Below are 20810 nucleotides of genomic sequence, written 5' to 3' on the forward strand. Positions count from 1 at the left end.
GTCGCTCTCGTCGCTCGCAGCAGCATGCTGCCGGCGCTTCTGAGTTATTTTCCCGCCCAGAATTTCAAATGGCTAGGGGGAAGGGGGTACTCGATTCAAAGGGACACGATTCAAACGAGGGGTGTACGATTCAAACGGTATATGGCACAGGTATACGACGTATACTACGCTACGGATGAGGTAAAAAGTTTGTGGTAAGAAAGGCCAATCAAAATTCATGTCTCCAGATGGGTGCACGATTCACTCCCTTGTTTTTAAGTGTTGTTGTCAGATGCGGTACAGTAGAAAAAAATGTTTACTCAAGCGTGTTTACTAGCAAGGGTAATCGATAATCTTGAAGATTGGCTAACTATTAAAAAAGCCAATGGCTACCGTGTATCACAGTACTGTACATGTATTAAAACCGTATTTTTGCTCCGTTAACATGGTTGCTCGATTGGCTCACCATAAACTTAAGTACAATGCAAACTAGGTATCCTCCACGTACAGTATCTCTAACTATTCTGCGGTCCTGGTACAGTAAACTGTCTTAGAATAAACTGCCTTAGTACGCAATTGTTTACCACTGACAACGCAACGATGGCCACTAACTAATTGCCCTTATGACTCACGATTACATGCGGCTCTTGAAACCGTTGATACCTTTGAGAGCCTGTCTCATCTTCCATTCGCAGCATCTCGCAGCATACGTCCGGATAAAGAAGCTCTTGGGATAGACCCAACGTGGATTGGGCTATGGCGAACAACAAACCATTCTCCCTTTTACTTCTAAACGCGCAACTCAGTCCCATTTTGGCGAAGAGCATACCGGTATCACCCAAACCACTCCTCAGTAATAACACTTCCTCTCCTGTTTCTTGTTGTAAGCATGATTGGACGAGCCGTCGACGTAGAAATACCGCGTGCTTGTGTGAGTGACGAGAACCAGAAGCTTCCCTTTTGCAACACCTCCCTCTCCACAACAGAGCGCGTCGAAGACCTTTTGGCGCGCTTGCCGTTGGGCGAGAAGGCCATTCTGCTAACGGCTCGTGCTAGTCCGCGCGGAAACATGACAAGCATTGGTCTCCCAGAGTATAACTGGGGTGCTAATTGCGTGCACGGCGTCCAATCAACATGCGGTACCAATTGTCCGACATCATTCCCAAATCCCGTCAATATGGGTGCAATCTTCGACCCTGAGGCAGTGCGTGAGATGGCACAAGTCATTGGCTGGGAGGAGGCCCTCACCTCGGATTGGACTGCTGGTCACCCAACATTAACATCAACCGAGACCCTCGCTGGGGGCGCAATACCGAGACACCGTCTGAAGGTCCGCTAAGTACGGCGTTGCCTACACCAAAGGACTTCAAGAAGGAAAAAGAGAAGATTCGCGATACCTTCAAGCTGTTGTCACACTCAAACATTACATCGCTTACTCGTACGAGAATTACGGTGGTGGTAACCGAAAGGAATTCGATGCTATCGTGTCACCGTATGACTTCGCGGACACGTACTTCCCCGCTTTCCGCTCCTCGATCGTTGATGGCAACGCGACGGGTGTCATGTGTTCGTACAACAGCATCAACGGGGTCCCAACGTGCGCGAACAATGCGTTGGAGAACGATCTACTACGAAACAAGCTAGGCTTTGATGGCACATTACTAGTGACTCCGGAGCAATCGAAGCCATCTCCGATCGACACCACTACGTCGCCACACGTTGTGAAGCTGCACGAATCGCCATCCTTGCCGGCACGGATGTGAATAGCGGCAGGCTCTTCGGGTACATGAAGTGCTTGCCAGAGCTGGTACGAAGCAACCAACTCGAGGAAAAGGCGCTAGACGACGCTCTGCGCCATACGCTGAAACTTCGATTCGAGCTCGGTCTCTTCGATCCCATCGATGACCAACCGTATTGGCACGTGAAGCCGAGCGATGTGAACACACCCAAATCCCGGCAGCTGGCTCTTAATCTCGCCACAAAGTCGATTGTTCTGCTTCAGAATAACAACTCAGTGCTACCATTGCGTAAGGGCACAAAACTTGCAGTCTTGGGTCCGCACGCAGAGTCTAAACGGGGCCTGCTGGGTAACTATCTTGGCCAAATGTGCCATGGTGGGTATAGCGAAGTGGGGTGCATTCAAACACCCATGGAAGCTGTCTCGACTACGAATGGTGCTGCTACTTCAACGTATGCTCTTGGCTGCAACATATCGGGCAACTCAACGGACGGGTTCGAAGAAACTAAAGTAAAGGTGACGCAAGAAGCTGATGCGGTTGTACTTTTCCTTGGGATCGACACCTCAATTGAGGAGGAGGTGAACGATCGCAACGACATCAAACTGCCAAGTATTCAGATGCAGCTTCTTCAGCGTGTTCGCGCTGTAGGCAAGCCCACAGTTGTGGTACTTATCAATGGTGGCGTACTGGGGGCAGAAGACTTGATCTTGCAAACCGATGCACTGGTAGAGGCCTTTTACCCTGGTTTCTTTGGAGCACAAGCCATGGCCGATGTTTTGTTTGGCGATGCGAATCCGAATGGTAAATTACCTGTGACGATGTATCGTTCATGTTGACTCTGTGGACATGAAGAGTATGAACATGACTGCGATCCCCGGTCGTTCGTATCGGTACTTTAAGGGCCAGCCAGTATTTCCCTTTGGATGGGGTCTAAGCTATACAACTTTCCATCTCGTGGCCAGCGATCCAACAAACACTGCAAAAGTGGTGACGAAAGATTCGAATGCTACGATATCGGTTGTACTCTCTAATAATGGCTCCGTCGCTGGTGATGAGGTGGTGTTTGCCTATTTCAAACCGATAAGCACGAGCGCTGCGGGACCTGCCACACTTCTGAATCAACAGTTGTTCGACTACCGTCGATTGAGCTTACAGCCAGCTCAGAATATTGAGCTGAGTTTCACGGTTCAACGAGGCACACTTGCCCTTGTGGATGAACAAGGAAACCCAGCCCGACTTGACGCTTCGCTAGTCGGTATTCTCGCCACTCGTGCGCTTGAATGTCCAACCGCTCGGGTGGCCCGGCGTTAACATGGGAGCCGTATTCTTCGCTGTCGATCATGTTCTTGGTCTTTATCAGCGGGATTGAGACTTCGTGCGGTAATTGCGCCGCGCCGTGGAACAGGTCCAACCGGATCCCGGCTGGGATCATAAAGTCGGAAGAACACGTACTGTGGGTTCGTCGAACGAACAAGCTAATCCCGTCAGTGACGAGGTTTCGACGTGGACGACCTCAGAGCATTCGATTGACCAACGTGTCTGATCGAACTGTGTACCTACCAGCACACGACTCGATCGCGATGTGGATTCCAGAAGGCTGGTATAAAATCGTCATTTCTAATGGCGTAAATGAGCGTCATAGTTTTAGACTCCTGGTCGACGGAGAGCAAGAAATTATTCGATCACACGTTTAGGTACGCTGCGTCTGCATATTTGTGAAAATCTGAATGCAAGGGCATACCTCTTTGACTCATGGAAAAACCACTGTCGCACTATAGTATCACGTACCATTTTGAATGGTACGAGCCTGTGACTTTTAAAATGACAAAATCCTAGTTCAATTTGTTCACCAATTTTTTTTAATTTAAGTTCAGATTTTAAATTAACTTAGTAGTAGTTTTGGCCGTTCAATTTCAACACATACGTAATAATTTAATTCCAGGTCAACGCTATGTCACGTTTAGAACACAAAAATTATTAGCTATTAGATATAGATGTTTACGGTGTAGAAGTAGAAGTGACCATTGCCATTAGGCTTTCCTACCTCCCTTCTTACCAGCCATCAGCGACTGCAAATCCTATGAGTGCGGCGGCCGAACCGGTCATGGAACCGGTGTTACGGTCCCATTCCTACACTCCTCATCGGTCGTCGCGATCTCAGCTCTTCACGTTTCTTTAAAAGTTAAAAATATCTCGCAATTCTGCCATCCTCGGCGCCGAAAGCGCCTTTGTCAGCAAATTGGCCTTCATCATTCATGACTCCACGTACTCGGGCTTCACGATGTCCTTCCTGGCGTAGTCACAAAATGCGAATATCTACATGCTCCGCGCTGGCCATGCCGTCCTCGGACGCCACCTGCTTGGATAACGGCGTGGTTATCCATCAGCATCGGCAGCGCCACCTTGAAACGGAGCTCCGAAATCAACTCCCTCAGCCCCATTAGCCCTCTTCCGAGGTGAGGCCGACGTAAACTCGGCCTCCATGGTGGGCAATGCAGCTCCCGTCTGTCTCTTACAGACCCACATCACAACGGCGCCGTCCATGGTGACAACGCCACCGTTGACAGACTTCCTGTCTCCCTTGGAGGCGGCGAAGTCCGCGTCGCTATAGCCGTTGATCGCAGCTTCGCGGCCCTTGTCCGTCGCGACCTGCATGCCGAACTTCAGGTGTTTCGTGCTCTTCAGGTACCTCGCCACCCTCTTAGCCGATTTCCAGTCCCTCATGGTCGGCTGGTGCGTTCGTCGCGTGACCTTGTGCACTCTGAAGCTGATATCGAGCCTAGTGCAGCGTGCAATCCACAAAAGGCTGCCCACGAGCGACTGAAACGTTCGCACAGTTGGATCTCCTCCAGTCCCGTCCGTCTTCAGCAGCACTGGCTCCTTTGCCTCCGCCTCGTTCTTCTCTCCTCCAATGGGTGCGCGTACTTACTTTGCGTCTGCTGCTCGAGTATCCTCAATCGTTGCCTGCTGGTCCAGCTTGTACCCATCTGGGCCGAGCTCCACTCGCATACCCAGAAGCTTTTGCACCCCTACTAAGTCCTTGATGGTCAAAACGTTTATCGCACAGAAAAACTCTTCCACCAGCTCGGCCTTTGACGCTGCCATCAAGAGGTCAACCACGTACACACTGACCAGCGTCATATCATTGCCCTGCTCCTTGTAGTAAGGCCACATGTCCATCACGCAGCGCGTAAACCCGGCCTCCTCTAACCTTGCGTGTCGTAATTTACTTCAAAGGCTTCCTGCCTGTTTTAGACCGTACAGTGACTTTACAATCCGCAGCACTAGTTCGTCCTTAGTATCTACTCCCAGCCTGCGCAGCACGCCCCCCCCCCCCACATTCATGCCTCGTGGGATCTGCAAATAGATCTCCAGGTGCTACTCTTTCTCGGTCTTTACGTACGCCTTAGGAAAAATCACCGTCCAAGCCCGGCACACACCAGCGCCGAGCAAACCCTAACATTAATCTTCATCGCACTTAACTCCATAACCGCAGCGAAAGTTAGCCCATAGTCAATACCAAACAACGGCTCATTTCAGCAAGCCACAAGGCGAGCCTTGAAACGTTTGATAGCTCCATCTGCATCCGTCTTTGTTTTAAAAACCCTCTTGGTGTACAGGACGAGGCTCTCAGTCGGAGGCACCACCACCGTCCACACGCCGTTTTCTACGAGCGCCCTGAGTTCCTCTTTCATAGCTACCTGCCACTTCTACTTCAGCTTGCTCTTCATGGCCTGGCTGTAGTTGCGTGGGCCAGCCTCTCGCACACTATTCACGACGTCTCCTGTCCTCCTTAGCCAACGTCTGCGCTTTGCTGTGCTGAAACTGCCACTGACGCTCGCGCCCTCGAATGTGTTTGGTGCCGGTCCCTCATCCAGTGAAATTTCTTCTTTCCAGGCTTCAAATTTTCAGGCGCGTCCTTTCCCGCGAGCTGCTTCTTTGAACCCTCCTTCTTCTCGGACGTCTCCTCCGAATCCGAGTCACCGTGGTGTACGCGCTTAAGTTGCTTGTTCTGCGCATCGGAGAGGGTCCCTACGCTACTGACGTGCTGTGTCACCGCCACTACCATGTCTCGTGGGATATACACTCGGTCTCGTCACGCTTGCCAATTTTCAACCCAGGGTGGCCTCTTCTCCCCCAGCGGTTTGGTCTTGGAGTCCCACATCCACATTGCAAGGCGTTCCCAACACCACGATGTCGCTCAGATCGGCCGTTCGTTGTGTCAGCACTCGGTAGCGGGGGCTTTGCCTGGGTTTGCCTTGCTTGGGCTCCTGTTAAGTGTGTACGCTGCGTAATCTTCAGCATCGCCCCAGAAAGTTAGTAGGAATCTACAAGCGAACGCCATGCTCCGCACCATATTTTTTATGGTGCAGTGCATCCTCTCGGCCTTGCTGTTGCTAGCTTGGTTCCGGGGCTCGCTATTGTACTCCGCATAATTCATGATACCGGTTATCATAACCGGTCAGATTAATGTTATTATGCAGCGAATACTAATGGTATACAAAATTAGTCCAGCAATGGATGGCCCGGAGTCTTTTAGATCGAGTACAACCTCTCGTTTGTCCTTAGCTTGCGTTCATTTTGCAAAAATGTAAGTTGAGCGACATGGGTACACTAGTGCTGAGAAGAAATTTATGGTGAGGAGTTACACCTTTTTCGCCCTACAGAAAAATAAGGACTATTTAGCGGAAAATGCACGAGAGAACTTGTTGCTGGGTGCCTTGGCTGTTTAACGGTCACTTTAGCACGCGTAATTGCAGTGTACAACGCGATTCAGAGGACCGACGTTGCGGTAGAACTTTATGCATTTGATATTTAACAGCTACATATCAATTACTTTAGCATCTAATATTTTGGTGCGGTATTCCTAAAACCTGTTTCGAATAGCAGGGGAAGGCCCAGCATGTTTGACCTTAATACAATTGCTCCAGAGATTCGCGACTTCGTTGTAAAGCAAAATATGGTAGGCCAGCATATCACTGCTCAACATCTATGTAATGAAGTTGCTGATGTGTGTGGCGCTCAGCTGAAGGTGAACACAATGACTTGGGTCCTTCGTGAACAGGGCTTTAGTCATTTAAAAGGTAAAAAAACGGCACATTAATGCCAAAACGCCCGATAATGTTGCGTTTCGACGTACCTACTTAAAAAATATGGTAGCAAATCGAGTTGCTGTGCGTTATCCAATGCGAGGAACTATGCGAAGCGCCTGCCTCGGAGTCGACAGAGCAGGAGTTTACCTAGACGAATCTTATTGCAACGTCAACCACGTCACAGGCAACACATGGTTGATTGCAGATAAGATTCACTACGGTAAGACTGGACGATGAGCTCGGTAAGTAAACTTTCTTTTGAGCAAAATCAATCCTATTAATAGCTGTTTATGTTTTTTTTGTTAGTGCGTGTATTATTGCTGCAGAAATATTAAACGCATAGGAGCAGTACTAAGTGGGGTGTGTGTCGAAAATATCATCAAGGTTTGGCAATCCATCTTAAAGAGAAAGCAAGATAACGACGAATACCATGGCAATTCCACTGCCGTCCAATTTGTGCGCTGGTTTGATGATTTATGCAAGAATCTGCAAAAACACTGTCGCTGCAACATCTATTTAGATGGGGCCTCGTACCACAAGCGTCAGATTAACCCAAGCCCACAAAAGGCAGGGTGGCTTAAAGCCGACTTATAGGAATGACTGTGAAAAAAAACGGTTTTTTTCGCTTCTATTAATTCTTAAACTTATTTTTGTATAGCTGGTATGAGGTTTGGGCCTAAAGCGACCATACATACTCTCATTGAACTGGCCGAACTTTATAAACCACCAAAACGATACCAAGTCACTCAAAATTGCCACCAAATACGATCATCTCGTCTTCTTTACTCCAACTTACCATCCGACACTTCAACCAACCGAGCCTATATGGGGGTTTGTCAAGGTGCGCCTCGCAAGGACGCCTTTAAAACGCGGTGCTGATGTTGTCAAGAAGGTAGTTCATGGTCTAAGGGTCGCTCTTAACCACGCCATGCCATGCCATGGCACGAAATGCTGTGATCCAATGAGATAAGCGCTTGCTAGGGCTAGTGTTTAAAGTAAATAAAATGGCAGGAAGTGCCACGGATGGCATTTGCAAGTGCCATGGCAAAGGGCAATTGGCATGTGCCATCCTATTTTATCTTTAATAATGTATGCTTTAAAACAATTTTAAATGATGGCACAATGGCAGCGCAGTTCTATTCGTAACCACGCCGTGTCATGGCTCAATTTCTAGTGTCATGGTATGGCACGCGTGGCAGTGGGTAAGAGCCACCCTGAAGGAGTGCGATGACGAGTGGCGGAAGGTCTACCACCACGTCCAGAAAAATGAGGATGCCTACATCAATCCTGATAGCTTTAACTGCGAAATATGCACCTTTATAAATATATACTTTTCATTCGCGATCTCTTCTTGCCGTTAATTTGCACATCACGATGCGACAAAACGATTGACGACTCCAGTGGAGTCAAACTGCGTCTTTCTCATGAAAACCATACGAATCTCATTATCAACCAATGATAACTCTTAGATTATAGATAACGAGACCAGATTAGCATACGAGCAATTTAGAACTTCCGATATTCTTTCTTTGAGAGCCCATAGCGCTAAACCTACTGCGAATTAGCTAAATCCTACCTCATTTTCAGGCTCAGAAGGCGGTAAACACTATATTTCTAACTATCGATATTGGGTTTCATAGAATGAGACCCTTCTATTGTGCTCTAAAGTTTGGTATTACGAAATATGCGGAGTACAATAGTCTGCCGAGCAATCCCATGTCCTTGCAGAATAGGTCCAGCGTCTAGTACTCACCACCACCATCCGTTCTCAGCACATGAATGCAGCAATTAAACTGTCGTTCGAAGAAAGCCATGAAATGCTTGAGCTTCTGCGCAGCGACATGCTTGGTCTTCGCAAATAACACCATGCAGTAGTTCGTCCGATGATCGATGAAGCTAACCAAATAGCAGTTTCCTAGACGATCTTTAGCGTTTCCATCAGGTGAGTAGATGACGCCTCGAATAACGTCAATGGGCGAGTTGATTTCACTGTCCCTCGCGGTTGCTTGCTCTTCGCCTGTTCGCATTGGGCACAAGTCAAGCAGTTGGCCCGCACCATGTCCGTGAGTGCAATCCCCGAAGCCGGGTCCTACGCCAACCGGACAATCGCGTCATAATAAAGATGGTCGAGCCTCCGGTGGAAATGCATAAGAAAGCTAGACTGTACGTCCTCTCCTACCGCAGCTTCGCAATCGACACGCGCCGACATCAGCACATTGTACGCACTATTCGACCTATTGGGTTCTTGCATTCGCACCATCAAAAAGTTGTTGCGCCTCTGTTCGACGGGTCCACCATTGATCCCGGCGACGCCACGGCGTTGCCCTCGGTACGTGAGTCCGAATTTTTTTGCTTTTGGCCGAAAGAAATAATGTTCCGCTGCAGGGTTTTCGCGTATTGCGCGTCCGTAAGCAGCACCTTCACAGCCTTGTCGTTTGCCGCACACCCCCTCTCTTTGTCACATAGAGCGCGCCTCCATCCACGGCGATACACTCACTCTTGAAGTCCTCCGGCTCACTCAGCAGACTTGGGTCGTTGACCAAGTGGCGACTGGAACCGCTATCGAGAATGCAGTCTGTTTTCGAAATGACCGCGTCCTTTAGCATTAAAACACAAAAGCGGTATCGCACTTTTCACTGCTCCTTTCCCTGTCGAGACACACAACCTTCAAGTGCTCAGTCTCTCCGCAATATAAACACTTGCGATTGTCCTGGCGGCGTTCGTGGACGTCGTTCACCACCCCTCGCCCTAACGGCTTACCTCGCATTTCAATCTCGGTTGACTGCGTAAAATGTGTCAACTCTTCAGCCTACCGTAGGTTGTCCTTGCGCGCTAAGTTTAGGTGCGAGAGCATCGACACTCACTTAGCCGGATCTGCGTAGTGATCCATGTTGTCCAGGACTAAGTTGTCCGCGCCTCCGCACGACTCGCTGACCGCAACCAGATACATGTAGTGCTCCAACCAGCTACGTTTTGTGCTATTGGGTGCCGTGAACATTTTTATGCTCTGCGCTGGCGTAATCTTTGTGGCGAACGTGTAGAGCAGACACCGCATCGCATGCTCCGGCGTCGGCTGCCCCTCCCCACCACCCCTCTACCTGCTGGTTGTAGTAGCGTTCGGCCATGCCTTTGGCCCAAGACGCCAACCTTGACATCCTCTGTCCACGGGAGACCGCCCACCCGCTCCGCGAATTGAATCTGGCGCACGAAACGCTTCCCCAAAGCCAGGAACCGCTACCCACTTCATGGTATAGCTCCTTGCCATCGAACGGGCGGATCCCACGCTTAAGTAGCCGCGTGTTCGGTACTCGTGTAACGTTTGCCACGGGTGGTGGTTGAACCGGTGGAGCCGGCGGCTGGTACGCACATGTTGGCACGTAGTGCTGTGGAAGCGCCGGCCGTGGTGCCTGCGCCATCTCCACATTCGCGGCCACGTCCGCGTACTCGCGATGCCTCATATCGAAGTACGTGGCCGGTGACATGTGTGGTGACCTTCTTTTCGGCGAAGTCTCGCTAAGTGCAAGACGGGCCATCGGACCGCCACGCAGGAGAGATGATCTGAATACGCTGGCCTCGCGACCCTTGAGCCGCTCCTTCACTTCCTGCCGTTCTGGCGACGCCTCTAGACACTCTATGCGCTCTGTGAGGCCTGTGCGTAGGTCCAACAGCTTCTCCTGCGTGCTCTTCGACTCTTCATTCCTCTTGACTTCTTCAGAGCCATGTTTAGTCCTTTCGCGACCATTTGCTGGCTCCGGCCTCACGCGGACGTCACCCGCGGCGCCTGTACGCTCCGTTGAGCTTATAACCTATTAGATGTAGATGTTTACTGTGTAGAAGTAGAAGCGACCATTGCATTTACGCTTTCCTACCTCGCATCTTACCAGCCATCCGCGACTGCAAATGCTATGTGTGCGGCGGCCAAACCGGTCATAGAACAGGGGTTACGGTATCATTCCTATATTAACTAGTCTTAAGTGTCGTACAAAACAATCCCGTTTGCCTTCGCAGCGAGAAGGGCTACCTCTAGTATCTACAATGGTGCTCGTTCCGGCTACAGGCGATCTCGCCCATCCGGCCTTGCTCACGGCCTTCCAGTACTTGTCGATCTTTAGGACAGGGTCGCTGCCTTAAAATCGGTGGAGAGTCGGCTCCTCGCTCGACAGTAGTGGCGGCATCGCTACCACTACGCTGGCAAATCCAGCTTGGAGGGGAAGGGACCGTCCAAAAGCAAGAGCTAGAGCTAACAGGTCGCCACTGACGAATCACTGGGGTAGCCCACCGAGGTGAACCACAACAGGGACCGGCTTAGCCAGAGGACATTGTTACGTAGCTCAGATTTTGAGCCCGTCCTCGTGCCTCACTAAGCCCGAACATGTAAGATACAAGTGAGCTCGGACCCTTCCTGCGCGGAGGTCAATCTCGCAGCTGTTCCAGGTCTTGTAAAAAACGGCCAAGAGGTCAATGAACCGTCCCCTCAGATCACGTGGTCGCTATCCATGTTTCCTGGCACCCTATGCCTCGCTAACTCATCATGCCTCGCCTCGCTTAACCGCTAATCCACTACCTTCAATAAGCCGTACACGCTCTCCGCTGGCTTCTCGACGCTGGCGAACCTCACTAACGCTCTACGCAAGAGCGCTCGGAAACCTCGTATGTGGTTGGGTAAGGCCGGCCCTCGCTGTAGCACCTTACGCGTAGTTTTATTTAGCTGCCTAATCTGCAATTTCCCGTCCAAATGGCAACGGAGAGGTGGGTGTGCCAGACCGCGCTCACCCATTGCCCATCTACATATGTCCCCGCCGCCTATACTACTGCCTATATCTGCTGCTTGGCGCTGCGTCCACCTGAGGGGTATAATGCACGTTGAAGCTGGAAGAATCGCTGGCGTGCTGGAAGATCGCGAGGAGAGCGAAAACAGAGGAGAAAGAGCGAGGAGTATGGTCGCAAGGCGGGGCGACTTTGGTTTCAGAACGAGCAGGTGAGGAGGCGAAGGGAGAAGTTTGAGAGGGTGACTCGTGACAAGGTCACAGCATGATGTTTTACTCACAGTTCCGTTGGGCTGAGCTCTGCAGGGTTAGCACGCAACCTGGTTTGAATGGCGTAGCTGAGCACTTGATCAACTGTGACACTGAGCAAAATCGAACATGGACAGGGCCGTGTCAGTACAAGAAATATAACGTTGGGACGGTCGTATACGATGTGTACTCGGATACGACACCATTCGACCACTCGTCAATTCCGCCCACCGACGTTTTGACAAAGGCGACTGGGTGTGCGATAAGCAAACCTGGTCAGAGCTCTAGCTCAGGGCTCGGCACTGCACGGTGGCGGGACACTTCAAATAGGAGCGTGCAACGGTGAACATAGGTGCTCTTGGGCACCTGAAGAGCACGCCTTGTCAGTGGCGATCCGCGTGATAGTGACGGTTGACCTAACGAAGGCCGGAGATGAGTGAGGTGGCGCACAGACGAAGTGTTCGGTGACGAGTAGTGTGGTGTCGTCGCTTCTTGTCCGCGCCGCCGATATGGAGTACCAAAAGGCCTCGTCAAAATTTGGAGTGCTATTTTAAGTAAAACCGAGGTAACACGTCAGACGTCAGCACATACGCTGCGGCAGCCTCTGGATAGCAGCATCCTGGCGATAAGGACAACAGCAGTAACAATGAACGCGTAGCAGATGGTGAGTCAGAAGCTATCACTTAAAAATAGAAGATTCTGCTGAAACATGACACAAGCATCTCCAGCTCCAGACATACCAGCTTGTGGCGGCCTATACCACTTATCAATCTCTTCTGATGAACAAGACCCCATGTCTGACAGGGAAAGGGGATTAGTATTTTTGTCCATGTCGACATACCGTCGTGTTCACGCTGAAATAGTACGGCATACAGGTAAGGTTCCTCAAGCATTACTTTAGTATACCCAGCACTCGCAGCTCCCGACTGTATAAACACATCGCCTGTGGTACGAGGCACTCATTACTTGTTTTTAGCTCTAGACTCTCAATCCTGTACTTTCGACGCGCTTTGGCAACGATGGAGGTCACAACTTGGGTGACTGGGGTGAATGTGTCGGATCTCTCGCCAAATAGCACCCTTCCTGCAGCTCCCAAGGCCACTGGATTTGGTTGTCTTACAAGCGCCCTGTCAGCACTCAACATTTCTCGAAGTACTTCCACAAAACAAGAATATTTTGCGATTTATCGGAGTCCCGCAAGACTTCGTCGACGCTTCCCCGCATCCTGTTATCTCTTGTATTTTAACGATCGGGTTATCACTAAATCCAGCATTTTTTGCAGCTGACTGGCAATTAAAGGTCTGAAGTCCGCACTTAGAATTTGCAAGCCGTTTTGACACAATGATGACCAACAGTTGGACCTTAAGGAATCCAACCTACTCTCACGCCCGTCACGGAGGACGAGTCATAGTGGCTAATGACGATAATCATGACCCAGGTTATCGCCTCGGTGGACATCGCCGCGCGTCTAAAACCGCATTCTTGCACGCATAATTATATATCTTACCAAAGCCGACGACGGCAAACGCCTCTGTTTATAATTTGTGTCAAACGTGTGTTGCAATGCTTCTAATGTACGCCCACGCACTTTAAACCTCCGACACCATTCGTGAAGATCGAGTCGGTTCAAATAGCGCTGGAAAGTTCTTTCTGAAGCGTGTAAATATATATGATGCCAACCCGCGCAATCGTGGTCCAAAGTAGTACTTCCGAGGAGGGAACGCACAAGTATGCGGAGTAGATTCGGCGTGGCTAATTCATACGCACCCTTAAAAGAATACGTCTGTCAAGGGCACGAAAGATAGCCGCGCCCTCGGAAGAAATAGAAATGCGGTACGATAGCGAGATGCCGGATGTGGCTGTGGAAACAGACGGCAGATGTTAGTTACAGGCACGTTCGTTTATGATCCATACTAGAGTCGCAAGGATATTTCATTTTCAAGGACACTGCTCACAGTTCCGGTGGTAAGACACCTCGAAGAAAGGCCATGTGAGTGCCACCACAAACACCAATTAGACATTAAGCAGTCATCATGACTATCACACCACGAGCGCCGCAGCCGTGCTGACGTCTTCAGCTTTGTCACTGCTTCTGTCGGTCGCATCGTCGGCCTCTCTGTAATGGGCCTTCACTGTGCCTAGTACTTCGGCTTACACGTTAGCGCACGTGTAAGAGGAAGCGTAAGATGCGTTTTACTTAGATTAAGTATACTTTCGTCCGAAAGTATAGATTTACTTAAATACGAAAGCAATGTCTATTTTCTGTAAGATATAGAAGTGTTCTAACTGTTTATTTGTTTTTGTTTGGGTTTTACTCCTAATCTATTATTCTAAATGACATGTATTTTTGAGCGAATGGCTGACAGAATCCTACTAGTCTAATTGGTTTAAGATATTGACTTACAGCCAATGAATGCCCAAAACGCATGCAGACCAATAAACTGCTAAAATATAACCCAAAATAAATAGAGCAACAACCACCCACATAAGTCTCCTCTCACTTCAAAAAGGCCACGCATTGTACGTATCTGAGCTGCACTGTCCGCTACGTGCGTTTCTGCACCGGTGAATCGATTCGTGGGGGCACTGCCGTTCGTCCTTTCGCGCTTGTGACTTGCTATATTATTGTAGCGTAGAAGGGAAATCTATTTAAAAAGCAAGTACACAAGCCCCCCCCCCCGAAGCGAAGCGAAGCAGGCGACCTTCACAAATTTCAGATTTTAATTTTGAACTGAATATTCCTTAACCTGTTGATATCAGCCGGCGCATTAGCATGGTGATACATGGCGACAAAACTAGCGCGGAAAGTGCAGGCGTCCACAGCGTCAGAAGCATCCTAGGTCACGACATGATCTCCGTATATCACCGAGAGCTGAAGCGCAAGAGCGCCAGTGCATTCTGTCCTGAAAAGTGCTTCCGAGAATGTTTGACGTGGATTGAAGATCAAGAAAAGCGAGCAAACGGAAATAGACAACCGTGGAGACCCCAATATAAACAAACGGTAGGCAATAACCGGATGTTGGCCCATCATCCCAGAACGTAGACCTCTGCAGAGCCTTTATCCGGTCTGACCGATATAATAAGAGGGCTTTTAAAGAATCTTTAGGGTGAAGTGGTAGCGGAGGTTAACCCCCCTAATCCGACGATTATTCCGAAGTATCCGTAATTCCTAATATATGAGCTAACGTATGCCGGGAAATCAGTACGATTTACCCTGTTGTGAGCCGATTCGCGTGCCACGTGTCCAGATTATGGCATGTGATTGGGTTAATGGTGAATGATGTGCAGAACAGAACCTGTCCAAAAATGTTTCAGCAGCAATCTCCCTGCAAAACCGTTACACCGTACAGCAGCAACGGGACAACACTAGAAGGCCAGCACTCACACAACTGCTCATTCACTTACGCCTCGTCGATAATCGATCTTTACTCCGGGCCTACGCTTCCTAACAAACCTGATCTTGTGCTGCATCTCTGGAGGGATGGCCATGCCGTTCTTTCCGCTCTGGTGCCACACCTCATTGCACGTTAGAGCGCTGCCGTGCTCCAATCTACGCGCCTTGTTACACAAGGTGACTCTCCCCTTCTTGACCGTTGAGCACAAAGGACAGAAGTAGCTGGTCTCGTAGCTCCGTAAGCCGGGCCCAGCGTACGCTGAGCACACCTTGTACAACCACTGACGACGCTTCACGCCGTTCATTTCCTCGGCCTTCTCGAGTGTGTAGGATTGACATGGGAGAGGCTCTGTAACTAGATCTGCTAAGTCGTCACCAGCAGCAAAATGCTCACTTGATTGATTCACCAGATCGGTATGCAGTAGCCGCATGAATGCCGCATGCGTCGGCACCGATTTCCCGCGGCTGCGCATCGCAATCTTGTGGATGATGAACGCGATCACCATTGCAGTATAAACGAGACCGAGAAATATTGTCTTGTAGGACTTCTGCATGCGAATCAAGCGTTGTATGGAGTATTGCTGCAGGCGTAGCTGGTCGTGAACGTCTACCCCCCCCCCCCCCCATCGCCTTGTGGTAGTCGCGCACAAGCTGGGGACATGGCACGGCAGAAATAGAGCCATCTCGCTCTCTACGGGAGACTTGAGTGGTGTGTGTTGGGCACCCCGTCGCCAGACATCTAACATGCTTAAAAACCATTTCCGTAAGCGCAACGAAGTCACGGCGCCTCTTCGACACAGCAATCCTGCACGTTCCGCGCGGCATACGCTTCGGTCGTCGCTTTAGCTTGAACTCGATGGCCGCACACCAGCCCTTGCGAATTTTCCAGATAGTTCCCACGTGGCGATGGCCCATGCTCAGCAGTTTGTCCGATAGCGGGATTGACGTGTAGAAGTTGTCAGTACAAATGAGGCGTTGTGAAGGCTGCCTACGAAGGACTTTGGTAATATTCTTGACCACAGATTGCTGCGCGACGGTCTCTTCGTCTTGATTTGCCTTACCGCAATAGATATCCAATCTACACAGTACAACACAGTTCGGTTAGCGAGATAGTACGGCTCTAACAGACTACATTACGGACCAGACAGATTATAATTGCTACGGATATCCGTCTTACAAGACGGACATCCGTAACAATCGTACTTCGTACCTGGCGCAGTAGGCGGTGTCTGCACAACACGTCAGGTAGCATTTGGTGCTCCACTTGTTTGACTTTGCCGGCATGTACTGGCGCATTGGGCTGCGGCGATGACGCATCGGGACCATCCTTTCGTCGAACGAAATCCGTGCACCCATTCGGCATCCTCTGAAGAACGTCTTCATCAACGCTTAAACCACGGGCCGAGTTTGAAGGCCCGATCCCCACTGTCGGACTGTCGCTCGTTGTCGTTGAAGTGGAGATACCGCGCAATGACTTAGAGCCGATCCCGACTCAGGAACTGGCCAAACGTGCCGCGCGCGAGTGCACCATCGACCTTCGTGACCCAGTGCCGACTTAGACACTCTTGGCGTGGCGCTAGTGCTCGTGCGATAGGTTAGCCGATGAGCCAAATGATTTCGTGGGGCCGGATGGATGGCTCGCGGGCTAGTTTTGCCTTGTACTCATCAATGATCAGCACTATTGTTATGGGAACGCGTTCGCGCCGCTGACGTGCCCGTGCACGCATTTGCTGCGCAATACTGTCGATGCTCTCCGTACGGTACTTGTTCGTCTCGGCTTCAATATTTCGCCACAGCTCCTTCGGTAGGAAAAAAGTAAAATATTGCGATAGGATTCTCCGTGTATGCCAGCGCCGCTCGGGTTGGACCAGATGGGCCGTCGTAGAGGGTAATGCATCGTGTCGCACTCGGCTCGCGTGGTGTTCATCGAACACCTCCCACCCCTCTGCTTGAAGTCTGTCAAGCTCTGGACCAGTCACGCCAAACTCCCCTGGCACTTCGTCACGCTCATTTGCCACGTCGTCATCAACTTTGCCATCAACAGCAACAACAACTGCCTCGTTCACTTCATCGTTTTCGTCCGCCAGAATGGACTCTTCATCACCTTCCACTTCGGAAGTTAGAGGGGGCAACCAGTCACCACATCCAATGTTTATATCATCAGCATTAGCTGGTCCAAACAGCCGGTTCCGTCGCAGTGCATCCAAGAAGTTATCCGAATCGAAGTCATCCAGAGAACTGCCAGCGTCCTCCGCGCTAGGGGCTGCTGCCGGAGCGGGTTCCGCCGTAATAGACGATTCCGGAGTTTCCCCAACCTCGATAGGGGTATCCAGAACCGGTTGCGGGGTATTATCCGTGGTACGTGAAGTCGTTTCCTGAACACCAGGAACTGCACAATCCGTAACAAGAAATTTATAATACATTTCGCAACTGTCAGCATCACAAACGCAAACGTACCAGTACGGGGCCGTTTTGTAGACGGTTTTGTACTCGATGCATTGCGTTTTCCTTTCGGTCGAGGTTGCGGATCCGTTTCAATGTCGTGTGCCGCACTGGTTGCCTTGCTTGCGGGTCGTGGTCTGCTAGAAGCTCTGGCCTTGCCAGGTGCAGGTGGTACGCTTGAGACAGTCGACACTCTCGCTAGAGCAGTGGCTTTGGCAGCAGCCCTCGGCCAAGCAATCGTAGTGTTCTGCGCAGCAGCTACCTTCGGTGCGGCAACAGGTGTAGCAAATCCAGGCTCGGATGGCGCAGGCACCGCTTCGGAATCTGCTTCAGACAGTGCTGACGTTGTGTCGGACGGACCAGAAGCATTTTCGGGTTGCTCAGGCTCAGCGATAGTCGGCGTCGAAGCTGGTGGGGCTGGCTCGAAGGCAGGCCATCCTTTTCGGCGGCAGTAGCGAAGGCGACTCATCTCGCCTGACAGGCGTACACGGTTAGTTGCCGTCACAGCACATTCGCATCGGTGATCTTACCTTCAAAGTAGTGCACGCCTTCCGATCCCGGGGGGGTTGCCACCGGGGGGGGGGATGCTGAGGCCAGATGATTTTCGATACAGCCAGCTTTTCTTCTTCAATTCGTGCCATATCTGGTTGAGCGATTTCTCGAAGGTGAACATCTTCAGGAGTGATAGACTCTTCTCCGGCGCTGATTTCCAAATGGAGGGCTGGGAGAGCCTCTTGACTCCGTATATCTGTAAATCTAACCGCTTCCTGACAATCCCGTGTCGCATGTGGTGTGCAGCTTACACTTAACCTGTTTAAATTTATCGCATACAAAATTCAATATGCTGAATTGTCTTCCCTCGAATGTTGTTGTGGACATCTCGGAACAGTTTCACCTCTATAAAATAGATTCCGGATTATCCGTAATGTCGTGGGAGAACGGTTAAGAAAGATTTTGGTCAAATGGACCCATAAGTATAATTTGCGTGAAAAGGTCACGTGAGCCGAATATAGACTCGTAAAAATAAAATGTGGGTCACGACGAGCTATAGGTGAAGAGCCGCCATTGCTCCTGCAAGATATGTGCCTGTTCAAGATGAAGCCACGGAATTCGCTGATCATTGCTGCCCGGGATGTTCCAACGGTAACAAGTGATACGCGAGTAGCGACCTGAAAGACGATGTAACGCAATGTATTGTGCTGCAGCAAATACATGTGCAACTTTGGACGTGACGGCATAGACACCCGTCCTCGTTTATAGCACTTGGAGTTGAAAAAAGGGAACACGATTTCATCTCTGATGCTGTAGGGTACAAGTCGCTCGAGGGGCCGCCTGCGTCTCGGCCAGAAAAGAAGCAAATACAGACCATTGGTGACAGCGGCGGAGGTAAGGTTGTCGATGTAGGTGCAAGGGATGACGCCGTGGAATTGGCCGGTGATGGTAATTTGCTTGATGGACTTTCTAGGTGAACTGGAAGGTAGCTAGTCGGTTTCCCATCGATTGAAACGATTCACTTTCTATGCCGCTTTTACCGACATTTGCTTTTACCGAGATACATATTCGGCTGCAAACCCCAACACCACTGGACTTGGTGTTGAACAATAGAGCTTTTTCTCGTCACATACCCTCACCAAACGCCAACGTTCGTTGGCGACGCCCTTACAAATACCTGTTAAACGTTATATGGGACATTGCAAAACTAGAATTGGGCCAGTTAGTGGTGTTGTGGTACTTCAATTATATGGTGAATTGCATCTTTTGCAGAATTCTGTCTGTCTCAGGAATTCGAATTTTTAAAACTACATTTTGGTATATGGAATGTTAGCTAATACATCGATGGACAGAACAGAATCTAACTGCTACGTTTGGTGAACGATAACTACTCATGATTTGAAAATAAATCCGCAAAGATATGCGGATAAGACTGATTTTACAAAACAGTCGTTAGTAAAATAAAGAGGAAGCTGAACTTCATAGAGTTTTATAAGAAGCGTTTTGTTGAACGCCTTCGTGACCGTTTCTAAATTAGGCGACTCACACGTTTTGATGGATCACTCGATTCGCTTTGGTATCTCGTCTGCCTCCGTTTTCTTTTTTTTGCTTCTTGCCAAGTTTGAGCGGTGGGACCTTTCCGTTAGCCGCAGCTTCTTCAGCCTGGTTTAAAGCGGACTCATTACGGTTACGTCTAAAAGACTGACAGAACGCTGGAATTTTGAGAACTTGTAGAGCAGAACGCAATTTTATTAGTGATCGTCTTAGATTCGTCTGCTACATGGCAATCTAAATTGAAAATCTGTAGAGCTGGCCCTTTAAGAATGTCCTGGGCAAATGAAGAACCAGCTATAGGATGCCAAACTCGAGCGTTCACCCATAATTTTTTTAACAGTGTACTGACGGAAAAAAATATTACCATTACCAGTGGTCGACAGCATCGAGGACGATCTTTCTTACCTAACATTAATCAATACAAACTTTCATATGTAGCCCTTTTGTGGCATAATGGCGCTTGGTGCACCCTTAAAGTCTTTTTCAAAAGAAAGGACCGGACCAGGTCGTCAAAGAGCAGGTCATCAAAGGGCGGCTGGCGCCCTTTTGCAAAATCTCAACGGATTGTGCTCCGTCTAAAAAGCCATACGACAAAGTGTGCGATTCGTAACCATTCGGCATACTTTAATTAAGATGTATTCCTCTATCATAGTGTATCATCTATGCATCTCCAATGATTTGTATCAAGAGATGGTACCAAACAAGTACAGTGATTTCGATTAAAGGCGCATAGGCCACCCTAGGGAATTAATTGTATTTTATGTATGGTATACTTTTGATAAGTGTATCACGAAAGAGCTCGTTATCCCGATTATGCTAGGATCATTAAATATAAAAGTTTGTTCTGATCGCAAGATGGGTACACAGGCTTCTTGTCAAAAGGCCTCTTCAGTATCGGTGCTGTTATTCCAGCAAAGTAGCGATAAGCTAGACACCAAATAGTGTCCGCAGTTCGAACGTAGTGAGAACTGTCGTTAGCGGGGTTTCCCGCAGCGGTTGCGTGATGGAACAACATTTTGTACAACATCGCTACAGCAACTTGCTGCAACTAACAGCAACCGTAGCGCAACCAACAGCAACATATATGCAACTGAGAGGATGT

General features: G+C 49.6%; 1 protein-coding gene across 1 annotated transcript; it reads left to right on the forward strand.

The window, feature by feature from the left end:
* Window positions 1–868: 868 nt before the first annotated feature.
* PITG_16507 (glycoside hydrolase, putative) lies at window positions 869–2617 on the forward strand (the record flags this gene model as incomplete). Its single annotated transcript, XM_002897489.1, has 4 exons — window positions 869–1301; window positions 1342–1591; window positions 1645–2530; window positions 2573–2617. 4 exons carry the CDS (start codon window positions 869–871, stop codon window positions 2615–2617), a joined length of 1614 nt encoding a protein of 537 aa, XP_002897535.1.
* Window positions 2618–20810: the final 18193 nt, after the last annotated feature.

This window comes from Phytophthora infestans, genomic scaffold (assembly GCF_000142945.1).
Source record: "Phytophthora infestans T30-4 supercont1.44 genomic scaffold, whole genome shotgun sequence".
NCBI lineage: Eukaryota > Oomycota > Peronosporomycetes > Peronosporales > Peronosporaceae > Phytophthora > Phytophthora infestans.